This window comes from Echiichthys vipera (genome assembly GCF_963691815.1).
Source record: "Echiichthys vipera genome assembly, chromosome: 4".
Taxonomy (NCBI): Eukaryota; Metazoa; Chordata; class Actinopteri; order Perciformes; family Trachinidae; genus Echiichthys; species Echiichthys vipera.
The window spans coordinates 1,098,502-1,111,795 of record NC_139829.1 but is presented as its reverse complement, the minus strand read 5'-3'; the positions used below and the strand labels follow the sequence as shown (position 1 = coordinate 1,111,795).

General features: G+C 43.2%; 1 protein-coding gene across 1 annotated transcript in view; it reads right to left on the bottom strand.

Annotated features, from left to right (window-relative positions):
- The window catches only part of abca2 (ATP-binding cassette, sub-family A (ABC1), member 2), a 423,663-nt gene that overhangs the window by 54,540 nt on the left and 355,829 nt on the right, over nt 1-13,294 (bottom strand). The window contains exons 39-40 of the mRNA XM_083912406.1: nt 4,488-4,608; nt 4,160-4,338 (exon numbers count right to left, since the gene is read on the bottom strand). Coding sequence (XP_083768532.1) covers nt 4,160-4,338; nt 4,488-4,608 — 300 coding nt within the window. The remainder of the gene's footprint in view (nt 1-4,159; nt 4,339-4,487; nt 4,609-13,294) is intronic.

The following is a 13,294-nucleotide window of genomic DNA, read 5'->3' as shown; positions in this document are numbered from 1 at the left end:
GCCGCTCTCATATCTAAGAACCTGGACGCAGTTGTTAGCGGTCTAAAACCATGACAACCCAGTGTTGGGATCAGGAAGCAGAGTCGCAGTTTAATACACCTCTCTGCGCTGCCCTTATCGCAGGTGCCCAGGAAGCAGAGTGGCAGTCTTACACACCTCTCTGCGCTCCCTGTGGAGCATTTTCCAGCTCAGTTTAGTATACAAACACTGTCTGCCCCACGATCATTTAAATTAAACAGATCAAAAATGAACAGAAGAGGAGCTATAAAGAAAAACTTGGTACAAATCAAGTAAAATCTGCGACAATGCAACAATATCAGAAAATAAAATGTGGACTTTTAAACATTAGATCTCTGTCATCTAAAGCTGTATTAGTAAACGATCTGATATCAGATAACCATATTGATTTACTCTGTCTGACCGAAACCTGGCTGCGTCCCGAAGAATATGTTAGCCTAAATGAATCCACTCCTCCCAGTCATATTATTACTCATATTCCTCGAGGCAGTGGTCAAGGAGGAGGTGTTGCAGCTATTTATGATTCAGGCCTATTAATAAACCCTAAACCTAAACTAAATTATAATTCATTTGAAAGTCTTGTTCTTAGTCTTTCACATTCAACCTGGAAAACTGTGCAGCCAATTATATTTGTTATAGTGTACCGTGCTCCTGGTCCGTACTCTGAATTTCTGTCTGAATTCTCAGAGTTTCTGTCAAATTTAGTCCTTTAATCTGACAAAGTAATCATTGTAGGTGATTTTAATATTCATGTCTCAGTATCGCGTTTATCTCTCTATTAGATTCGATTAGTTTTAGTCAGAGTATACATAAACCTACTCACTGTTTTAATCACACCCTTGACCTTGTTTTGGTTTATGGTGTGGAAATTGATGACTTAATAGTCTCTCTAAGAACAACACTCGACTCTGTTGCTCCTTTAAAAAAGAAGAAAATAAAACAGAGGAAGTTAGCTCCGTGGTATAACTCACAAACCCGTGAATTAAAACAAATATCGCGAAAGTTGGAAAGTAAATGGCGCCCCACTAAATTGGAGGAATCTCACTTAGTTTGGCAAGAAAGTCTAAAAACATATAGGAAGGACCTCCGTAATGCCAGAGCAGCATATTACTCATCTTTAATAGAGGAGAATAAGAACAATCCTAGATTTCTTTTCAGCACTGTAGCCCGGCTGACAGAGAGCCACAGCTCTATTGAGCCATGTATTCCTATAACCCTCAGTAGCAACGACTTCATGACCTTCTTTAATGACAAAATTATAACTATTAGAGACAAAATCAACTCGCTTGGCACTATTTTTTCATCAAACCCAGGAACCTTACAAACTGTACGACCTGATTTATTCTTGGACTGCTTATCTACAGTCGACCTTAACAAATAAACCTCTACTATTTCAGCATCAAAGCCTTCTACTTGTCTCCTAGACTCTATTCCAACTAGGTTACTTAAAGAAGTGTTACCTTTAATTAGCACTCCTGTATTAGATATGATTAACATGTCTTTATCAGCAGGTTATGTACCACAGTCTTTTAAAGTAGCTGTAATTAAACCTCTTCTTAAAAAGCCCAGTCTTGATCCTGAGGTACTAGCCAACTATAGACCTATATCTAACCTTCCTTTTCTCTCTAAGATCCTTGAGAAATTTGTTGCCAATCAGTTGTGTGACTTTTTACATAATAATGAATTATTTGAGGATTTCCAGTCAGGATTTAGAGCAAATCATAGCACTGAGACAGCACTGGTGAAAATTACGACCTTCTAATAGCTTCAGACAAAGGACTTGTCTCTGTACTTGTCTTACTAGATCTTAGTGCTGCCTTCGACACTATTGACCATCACATCCTGCTACAGAGACTGGAGCATCTAATTGGCATTAAAGGAACCGCACTGAGCTGCTTTAAGTCCTATTTATCAGATAGATCTCAGTTTGTACATGTTAATGACAAATCCTCCATGCACACTAAAGTTAGTCACGGAGTCCCACAGGGTTCTGTCCTTGGACCGATTCTTTTCACCTTATATATGCTTCCCTTAGGAAATATTATAAGGAAGCACTCCATAAATTTTCATTGTTATGCTGATGATACACAATTATATTTGTCGATCAAACCAGAAGAAACCCATCAGTTAGATAAACTTCAAATGTGCATTAAGGAAATAAAAAGCTGGATGACCTGCAATTTCCTGATGTTAAACTCAGACAAAACTGAAGTTATTGTACTTGGCCCCAAAGGCCTCCGAAACTCAATAGCTAAAGACATTGTTACTCTGGATGATGTTGTGTTGTCCTCCAGCACCACAGTAAGGAATCTGGGTGTTATTTTTGATCAGAATATGTCCTTCGATTCTCACATAAAACTAACAACAAGGACTGCATATTTTCACCTGCGTAATATTGCAAAAATTAGGAACATTGTGTCTCAGAAAGATGCAGAGAAACTTGTCGATGCATTTGTTACTTCTAGGCTGGACTACTGCAACTCCTTATTATCAGGCTGCTCAAATAAGTCTGTTAAGAGTCTCCAGCTGGTCCAAAATGCTGCAGCTCGTGTACTAACTAAAACAAATAGAAGAGAACATATTTCTCCTGTATAAGGTTCTCTGCACTGGCTACCTGTAAAATCTAGAATAGAATTTAAAATCCTTCTCCTTACGTACAAAGCTCTTATTGGTCAGGCTCCGTCATATCTTAAAGAGCTCATAGTACCACATCACCCAACTAGATCTCTGCGCTCTGAGAATGCAGGGCTACTCGTCGTTCCTAGAGTCTCCAAAAGTAGAATGGGAGGCAGAGCCTTCAGCTACCAAGCTCCTCTCCTGTGGAACAAACTCCCAAATGTTATTCGGGAGGCAGACACTGTCCCCTTATTTAAAAGTAAACTTAAAACTTACCTTTTTGATAAAGCTTACAGCTAGGGCTTACGATGAGACTTTATTCTGCTTAATTATGCTGCTATAGGCCTAGTCTGCCGGGGGATAATACTTTTCCTGATACTCTGAGCTTCTCTCCTCTCTGTCTGTATCATTCATGTCTCATCAGTGCATGTTACTAATTCAGCTTCTTCCCCGGAGCCGTTTGTGCTTTGTCGTCTCGCAGGTCTCTGCTGATCGTGGTGGTGCCTGCTGCCGTGGTCCTGCATGACGCTTCCTGCTGCTATTATCACTGTTACTCATATATACTATCACTAGTTTAATAAACTATAAAATTTGTAGCTGTATCGTAGCTGCTTTTGCCACTACTCATCATTGATCATGTTTGCCACCATAACTATTATCATTTTCATATTCTGTCACCTTAGCTGTGCTTGTTTTTACTATTCTGTTGTATTAACTGTTTTAACATATACGTTATATTCACATTACTATAAATATTATAGTTACTGTTAGGCTTTGCTTGCATCTCTGGAAGTGTGTCTGTCTGTCTCTCTCTGTCCATCTGTGTGTCTTTTCTCTCTTTCTCTCTCCTTTTCTTCCTCCCCAACCGGTCAAGACAGATGGCCGTCCTTCACAGAGCTGGGTCTGTCTGACGTTCCTGCCTGTTATAGGGAAGGTTTTCGTTGCCACCGTACTCTACAGAGGAATTGTTGGGTCTATGTAAATCATAAATAAGTCATTGAGTGTGGTCTTTACCTACTCTGTAAAGTGTCCTGAGATAACTTTGGTTATGATTTGACAATATAAATAAAATTGAATTGAATTGAATTAAAGGCACGTCGCTGCCATCCACAGTTCATAGTTATATCCATTATATTATATCCATAGGAACAGTCCGATTTCTCCCAAGCACTGCAACAATTGCTGCTGTAGCGATCCCCTGGATGTTTCACGGAGAACATCGACGCTTACCACAATCTCAGCGCTGATTGTCTGTCGCGTCACAGTATCACGCGATGCTGCTTGAAAATATCACATATTTTTCAACTTCAAGTGACACACGCGATGAGGCGAAGGACGTGATCAACTCTTCGTCGTGCCACCCTTATTGCCGGAATCGCATCGCCGGGAGCAACATTGCATGTACACTGATTTTGAATGGCAGCTTGACGCTTTCATCACCTCCATTGCTTTTGGTGTAAATGCACGGTTCAGGATACAGAAGAGCATTTTATCATTAAGAGCTTTCCTTTTTTCAGGCACTCACCTGTTTCCGTTGAGGAATGCCTCTCCTCCAGTAGTACACTCATCTCCTGTGAGCATCTTGAAAGTGGTCGTCTTCCCAGCTCCATTCACTCCCAGCAGTCCAAAACACTCCCCAGGCCGGACACCCAGACACAGCCGGTCAACTGCAAGGATGCGACCCATCTTCCTGGATTTATACACCTAAACAAATGTTGATATACATTGAAGGACCATGTCAGCATTTTAGTAAGTTTAAGCCCCTGCATTATTGTCATGTGTGCAAATTTCTATGAAGACAAAACTGTAGGTTCTACAGATTTTCTAAATCTGGATGTGCTGACTGTTTGAACCTTTGTCAGGTTCTTGATCTTCAACATGTCATTGTCGGCATCTCCTCGCAACACTCTTCGTCTCTCACAGGCCACATCCACATCATCATCATCTATAGGCTGGCAGCTGACTGGTGCTCTCCTGGACACACAAACACACAAACTATTTTCAGTTATGTCTTTTGTGTTCCTTTTTAGCCACATCGTATCCTCTGCACTTCAGATAGATATCCTGCATTTGCTAACGTCCCTTTTAAAGCAGTCCTATTATGCTTTTTCTTTTTCAGTTTCAGTCATATACACTGGAGACCAAAATTAGAGCACAAAGCATTAATACCTGTGGCTATTCCACTGATGCACTAGTATGATTTTTTATATAAGCAAGGCACTTCAACAAAAACCTTTATTTTGTGAAAAAAGCAGTGTTCAAAATTAGAGAACAGTAACAACTTTGTCAAAAGAGAAGATTTGAACAATGTGTTCTTAGGGCTATAAGATTAAAAAATGAAAAGGAAGTGTAGAGGGCCTTGCTTTGAATGACTTCAGCACATCTGTGCCCACAGGACATCACTAGTTTCTCACACTGCTCTGGTTTGATCTTGGTTCATTCTTCTTCAGTCTCTTCCACAGTTCGGTAACTGTAGTGGGTTTCTTAGACATTACTTAGTTAAAAAGGATTTTCCAGAGATTCTCTATTGGGTTTAGAGCTGGACTCTGGGGAGGGCCATTTCATTGTTTCAATATTAGCTTCAAGGAACTGCTTAACCTGTTTTGCAATGTGACAGGGGCCATTGTCTTGCAAGTTGTGGCTGATTGGGAGACTGGGTCTCTGTGTGGCCCAAAAATAATAATAAATAAAACCAAATAATAATAATTTAGATCAACCTTAGTCTGTCACATGATCCACAACGTGCCCTCACTCTGCGTCACTGCCCTGACATGCCCAGACATGCCCTGCTGCTAAACGCTAAGCTACTGGAGACGGCCACTGCTAGTCTCGCGAAACCTCACTTTTTGATAGAGAGGGAGTAAACCACTGGTTCGTTGAGTAGGTTTTGCAGTGGTATTTGTTTGTGCACATATGTTTTCTTGCAAGATGACTGACGAAGTGCAGTGTGCAATGAGAATCCTCTGTGTCGTCCAACTCTGCACACACACCTTGTTTTCAGATGGACAGGGAGTGAGTGATGATAGGTCAGATGAGGAGATGGAAGGAGAGAACGAGGAGATGAAAGGGCAGAAAGAGGAAGACACTGTACCTCAGAGAAATGAGAGTTTGCTGGGAACAGAAAGCCAGGAGGAGACAGAGGCTGGAGTACAGGTGTCAGAGGTTATTGAGGAGCCCACACAGAATGCTGAGGTAGAGGGAGCATCAAGCCAGGAGGAGCCGGACATTCTCACACCTACTTGGACTTACCCAACCAAATGATCCAGCCCATGTCCTGCAATTAAACATCAAGTAAGATGAGTCCTTCATTAAGTTGCGCAACAGTACTGGACTGGATCAAGCCAAAGTTGAGGTAATTTCCTAGAGTTGGTGGAGCTGTTAAGCACATATGACATTGACATTGTAATTAGACTGCACCAGGAATCCATAAAAGTGAAGCAGGGACCTGTTAAAAGATATCATGTCTCACTCCTCTCCAACAGAAGTCAAAATGATATGATCAAAGCTTTGGCCATATCAGTCAAACGAGTAATCCAAAAATAAATCCAAGAAAGCGAAACCTTTTCAATTCTCATGGATGAAACCACAGATGCTGCACACACTGAACGAGTTTATTTTGTTATCAGGTATGTGCATAACATGCAAATCAAGGAGCGCTTTCTTCAGGTGTGTAACATTTATACCACAAGTTGAGATGCACTTGAAAAGGTAGTGAGAGCTCTACTGGAATAAAATGATCTGATGTTGGAAAACATCAAGGGTCAAGAGTATGATGGTGCTGCAAACATGAGCGGACGCTTTAAGGGACTTCAATCAAGAATTCTACAAAGAAATCCAAAGGCCTTGTACGTAAAACGTCTGTTTTGTCAGCTTTTTCAACTTCCTTGAAAAACTTTATGCTTTTGTGGCCAACTTATCAAAACGACAGTCTGCATTTGTTGAAATGCAGACGACGATGTACACTGATCAGCGTCATCTGGAGCTGCAGAAGCTGTCAGACACGCAGTGGGCCTGCAGAGAAACTGCCCTTCACACTCTGAGGAAGGATCTCCCAGCTGTCATGCAGTTTCTTGAGGAAATGACATAGCAAGACCCACCAGGTGATGCAATGATTCTTCTCAAGAGCATCAACTTAAATTCCTTCCTGTGTCTGAAGATCACCTGTCCAATCTTGCAGGTGACTGCAATGACCTCTGATGCTTTGCAGCAGAAAGACATAGACCGGGCTGCAGCATACAAAGTTGTTTGAGTTTTTCAGAGGCTGGCCCACAGAAGAACAGAGGAGGAGTTTGAGAACATGTACAAACCGCCTACAGAGAAGGCTGCATCAGTGGGCCTGGACCCCCCAACTGAGATTCCTGGTCAAGCTAGGAGGAGGAAAATGCCAGCAAGGTTGAAGGTCATTGCAACAACAGCTACTGCCGACCACACTTTCCCTATTCCCCCTATTTAACTGGCAGCTCTCCTGGTTACTTTGTAAGATATCAAGCTGCTCTAAGGTGACTGAAACCCTGAGACAGCAGGTTGTCCAGATGAAGGCCAAAGGGATGACCCTCTCAGCCATCAGAGAGAGGTTGGGCGTTCACAGTCTGTGATTTTAAGAATATTGAAACTTTAACAAGGACACAGATTAATTTAAGTCCCTCAAAAAGGTCGGTCGTGGGGCGGCCGGTGGCACAGTGGTTAGAGCAGCTGCCTCATGTCTACCCCCTCTCTCTTACCCCATTTCCTGTCTGAACTACTGAAATAAAGGCTTGAAAACTGCCAAAAAGGCCGTTCATCCACGTAAAACCAGTGCAGGAGAGGACAGGATTATGCAAAGACTCTCAATAGGGAATTGGTTCAACACTGCAGATGGAGTTACTCACCAGTTCCGTACAGAACAGGGCAAGGATCTGTCTCTGCCGGGAGGCAGACACTGTCCCCATATTTAAGAGTAAACTTAAAATTTGTAAGCTTTATCAAAAGAAGAAAGTTTTAAGTTTACTTAAGCTAAAATAACCGAGCCATTAGCAATGTTGTTATACTTTTCCTGATACTCTGAGCTTCTCTCCTCTCTATCTGTATCATTTATGTTTCATCAATGCATGTTACTAATTCAACTTCTTCCCCGAAGTTGTTTGTGCTTTGTCATCTCGCAGTCTCCGCTGATTGTGGTGGTGCCTGCTGCCGTGGTCCTGCATGACGCTTCCTGCTACTCTTATACTCTATTACCTTAGCTGTTCTCGTTTCTACTATTCTGCTGTATTAACTGCCATAACATATAAGTCATATTCACATTACTATAGATATTATTATAGTTACTGGAAGTGTGTCTGTCTGTCTTTGTCTCTCTCTTTCCATCTGTCTGTCTTTTCTCTTTTTCTCTCTCTGGTAAATGGTTTACTGACCATGGTCTTACTGTGCTCAATTGGCCTGCCATCTCTCCGGACCTGAACCCCATAGAGAATCTGTGGGATATTGTGAAGAGAAAGTTGAGAGACGCAAGACCCAACACTCTGGATGAGCTTAAGGCCGCTATCGAAGCATCCTGGGCCTCCATAACAACTCAGCAGTGCCACAGGCTGATTGCCTCCATGCCACGCCGCATTGAAGCAGTCATTTCTGCAAAAGGATTCCCGACCAAGTATTGAGTACATAACTGAACATAATTATTGGAAGGTTGACTTTTCTTTTTGTATTAAAAACACTTTTCTTTTATTGGTCGGATGAAATATGCAAATGTTTTGAGACAGGAATTTGGCGTTTTCATGAGCTGTATGCCAAAATCATCAGTATTAAAACAATAAAAGACCTGAAATATTTCAGTTGGTGTGCAATGAATCTAAAATATATGAAAGTTTCATTTTTATCATTACATTATGGAAAAGAATGAACTTTATCACAATATGCTAATTTTTTGAGAAGGACCTGTATAAGTACAAGTCCATTACCATTTAACATTGTGGGATGTATCAGAGGTGACAGAGAGGAGTATCGGACTCTGGTGGGGGACTTTGCTCTCTGGTGCCACACTAACCACCTACAGATCAACACCTCCAAGACGAAGGAGCTGGTCAGCCCTGCTAGAGGGAGCTTATTGCAGATTAACACCAATAACTGGGAGGGATCTGAAAGTGTTCTCTAATTTTGCTCACTGCTTTTTTTCACAAAATAAAAGTTTTTGTTGAAGTGCCTTGGTTATTCAAAAAAACCTGGTAGTACAGAAGTGGTAGAGCTACAGCTGATATTTTATCAAATTCTGAACAATAAAAAATAACAATATTTCAGAATAAATCAAGTATTAATAATTTGTTTTCTAATATTGATCTTCACTGTATGTATTGTATTATCAGGGATGCAGCACACCTGAGGTTCAGGAGGCTATAAAGCAGACCTGCAAGAAACTTCTGCTCTCCCCAATGCCTGCTGGCTGATATCATTTGTTTCATACTTTGTTTTACACATAAACTCACTATGTTTAACTATCTGTTTACTTTATTTAATTAAAATATGTACAATTATTTGCAGACTTTGTGTGGTCTCTTTGTGGACACACACACACATTGCATTATTTTTCTCTAAGACTGGAGGTTGTGCGTGAAAAGGTAGACAGCACAGATGAAAATCAAGTGGGTTGAAATGTCTATGAAAAAGAAAATCTCTAAAGCTGTTTTGTCAACTAGAAAGATGCAAGTTTCAATAATGGATCATAAGGTAAAAATAAAAGCTGTCAAGGACCAGCTAAGCTTTATGCTGCGCTGCAAGAATCTCAGTACAGGGGATGAGCCTCACTGGATGTTTAAGTATCAAACTGTCTACACATCCGTGATTTTAGCATGTTTCTTCACATTTTGGTACATCTGCATTATGAAGACTCCTTCTGCTTTAGTTGATAGCGGCTCCTGTTTCACTGCAAAGACAACAATTATCTGGATTACTTTGACACTGAAGAAAAAGTCTGAATGCCAAGATCTAAAGTGATGAAGAGCACTTTTTAAAAGTAAAACATTTGACCTCAACTGAAGATCCCAACATCACTGTGAAGAATTAGTTGTGCCGATAGCACTGTGTGTGTTTGGATTTAACTTTAAGAAGAGGTGATGGGACAAATTGTGTCAGTGACAGAGACAATAAAATATACATTTCTACATTACTTTGTGCATTATATGTTTGTTTTGGAGTATTGTGATCTAGATTCAGGATTCAAGATTCAAGAAGCTTTATTTATCCCGAGGGAAATTATTGTGGAACAGTTTCCATACAAAGGTGGGAAAGGATCAGAGTGACAATAATCTAACATAATCAAATCAAATGAAGCTAACATCAAATAAATCAAACAATAACTAAGTGTGACAGAGTGCAACAGACATTGTGGTTAAGCGTAGGTATATACAATATACAACAATACGCACTGTGCAGTTTAGCAGCATGTTGAAATATAATAGGTAGAAACTAAAAAAGTGATAAGGAGCGATAATTGAAACAGTGTTAAAAATGTAGCAGCATTTCTGACAGAACTAAGTTACAGTAAAGTGCGGTGAAGTGTAGCAGCCTTTCTTACTGAAGTAAGTTAGTTACAGTAAAGTACAGTGAAGTGTAGCAGCCTTTCTAACTGAAGTAAGTTAGTAACAGTAAAGTACAGTGAAGTGTAGCAGCATTTCTTACTGAAGTAAGTTAGTTACAGTAAAGTACAGTAAAGTGTAGCAGCATTTCTTACTGAAGTAAGTGACAGTACAACTAAATAAAGTGATGTAGTGATGATTTAAAGTGACAAAGTGACATTTGCTATGGACACAGTGTCTCCACTCTTCCTTACCTGACCGGGGGGAGATGAATTATACAGTTTGATGGCCACCGGAAGAAAAGATTTCCTCCGGCGTTCAGTGTTACACCGGGGGAGAATGAGTCTATGACTGAAGGTGCTTCTGCTGGAGGTCAGCAGCTGGTGGAGAGGGTGAGAGTTGTTGTCCAGGATGCTGTGCAGTTTAGACAGCATCCTCTCAGACACCGCCACCAAGGAGTCCAGTTTGACACCCAGGACGGAGCCAGACTTCCTGATGATCTTACTGATTCTCTTGGCGTCCGCTGCCCTCAGTCTGCTGTCCCAGCACACAACAGCAAAGAAGATGGCACTGGCTACCACCAACTGGTAGAACATCCTCAGCATGGTGTTACATACATTGAATGACCGGAGCCTCCTCAGGAAATAGAGAAGACTCTGGCCCTTCTTGTAGACAGCCTCAGTGTTCTTGGAACAGTCCAGTTTGTTATCCAGGTATACTCCAAGATATTTGTAATCCTGGACAACATCCACAGTCACGCCGTTGATGGAGATGGGTGTGGGGGCAGATTTAGTCCTGCGGAAATCCACCACTAGCTCCTTAGTCTTGGTGGCGTTTAGAATCAGGTGATTAGCTGCACACCAGTCGACGAAGGAGTCCACAACGCCCCTGTACTCCTCCTCCTTCCCCTCACTGACACAGCCAACAATTGCAGAATTGTCAGCAAACTTCTGCAGGTGGCAGGACTCAGAGAGGAGCTGAAAGTCAGAGGTGTACAGGGTGAACAGAAAGGGGGAAAGAACAGTTCCCTGTGGAGCTCCAGGGCTGCTGACCACATTGTCAGACACTCCGTCCTGCAGTCTAACATACTGTGGTTGACCCGTTAAGTAATCCGTAATCCAGGAAACCAAGGGAGGGTCCAACTGCATCGCAGTCAGTTTACGTCCCAGCAGAGCAGGTCGGATGGTATTGAAGTCCATGAACAAGATTCTCACTGTGGTTCCTGGACTTTCCAGGTGGGCGCAGGCACGGTGGAGCAGGAAGATGAGAGCGTCCTCCACACCTAGTCTCGGCTGGTAGGCAAACTGTAGCGGGTCCAGTGATGAGCTGACCAGGGGCCAAAGAAGTGACAGGACCAGCCTCTCCAGGGACTTCATCGGGTGCGACGTGAGCGCCACCGGTCTGTAGTCTTCGGAGGTGCTGGGACGCACCTTCTTCGGTACTAGTAGGGCGGCTGTGGCTTGGTGGCAGAGTGGGTCGTCCTCTGTTCGAGAGATTGGTGGTTCGATCCCCATCTCCCCCCGGTCCACATGTCGAAGTGTCCTTGGGCAAGACACTGAACCCTGATTTGCTCCCCGTGCTGCGCATGGGTGTGTAAATGTGGTGTGAATGGTTAGATCAGATTAGATGGTATGTAGATGTCATCAGTGTGAATGTCTGTGTGAATGGGTGATTGTGACAGACACTGTGAAGCGCCTTGAGTAGTCAGATGACTAGAAAGGCGCTATATAAGTACAAGTCCATTTACCAAGTCCATTTACTAGTACCAGGCAGGATGTCTTCCACAGCACAGGGACCTTCTCAAGACTCAGGCTGAGGATGAAGATGTACTGCAGGACTCCACACAGCTGGGTCGCACATGCTTTGAGGACCCTCGGGCTGACACCATCGGGACCTGCTGCCTTGCCTGGGCGGGGTCTGTACAGCTCCTTCCCATCTGCTCTGCAGTGAAGGTCTGTCTGCTGTGTGCGTTGGTGAGGGTGAAGAAAGGTGGTGGCGGGGGGAAGGGGACAGGTAAGGCAAAGTCAGGAATGAATTGGGGGGGGGGGGGTGTCAAAAGGGCTGGAGGTTTGGAGGTGGATGGTTGTGGAGGAGCCGTCGGATGGTGGTCCAGAGCGCCTTCATCAAATCTGTTGAAGAACAGATTCAGCTCATTGGCACGTTCAGTACCACCACCTACTGTCTGGCTTTGTAGCCAGTGATGCTCCTCATGCCGCTCCACACGTCCTTTAAATTGTTCTGCTGGAGTTTGTGCTCCAGCTTCCTCCTGTAGGTGTCTTTGCCCTGTTTGGTCCTCTCCTTAAGCTCCCTCTGGACCTGCCTCATCTGCTCTCTGTCCCCATCTCTGAAGGCCCTCTTCTTCTTATTCAGCAGGACCTTGATGTCTCTGGTGACCCACGGCTTGTTGTTGGGGAAACAGCGTACAGTCACTGTAGGAACAACGCTGTCCACACAGAAATTAATGTACCTTGTTATGCAGTCTGTGAGATCATCAAGGTCCTCTCCATGTGAATCACAGAGCAAATCCCAGTCTGTAAGTTCAAAGCAGCCCTGTAAAGCTTCATCGGTGACCATCTCTTCACAGTCCTGGTGGTCACAGGAAGACGCTGGACTTGGGGCTTATACAGGGGCTGCAGGTGGATGAGGTTGTGGTCCGATCTTCCAAGAGGAGGAAGGGCAGTGGAGCTGTAAGCCTCCTCAACATTAGCATACAGCAGGTCCAGTGTCTTGTTTTCCCTGGTGGGACAGTCCACAAACTGCTTGAAAGTGGGCAATTTTGCCGTGTTTGCAGTCGGAGGAATGTAAACAACCAGGGCGATCACGTGTGAAAACTCCCTCGGCAGATAGTATGGCCACAGACTCACGGCAAGCAGCTCAATGTCCGGGCTGCACACGCTCCTTTACAGTAACGTATCCAGGATGACACCACTTGTTGTTAATAAGAATAGCAAGTCCCCCACCTTTCCTCTTGCCACTCTCACAGTGACTCCTGTCCGCCCGAACAGTCTGAAAGCTTTCCACAGTTACGTTAGAGTCCGGGATGTCCTCGTGGAGCCACGTCTCCGTGAAACACAGCACACTGCTCACACGATACATCCACTGAGTCTTCACCAGGC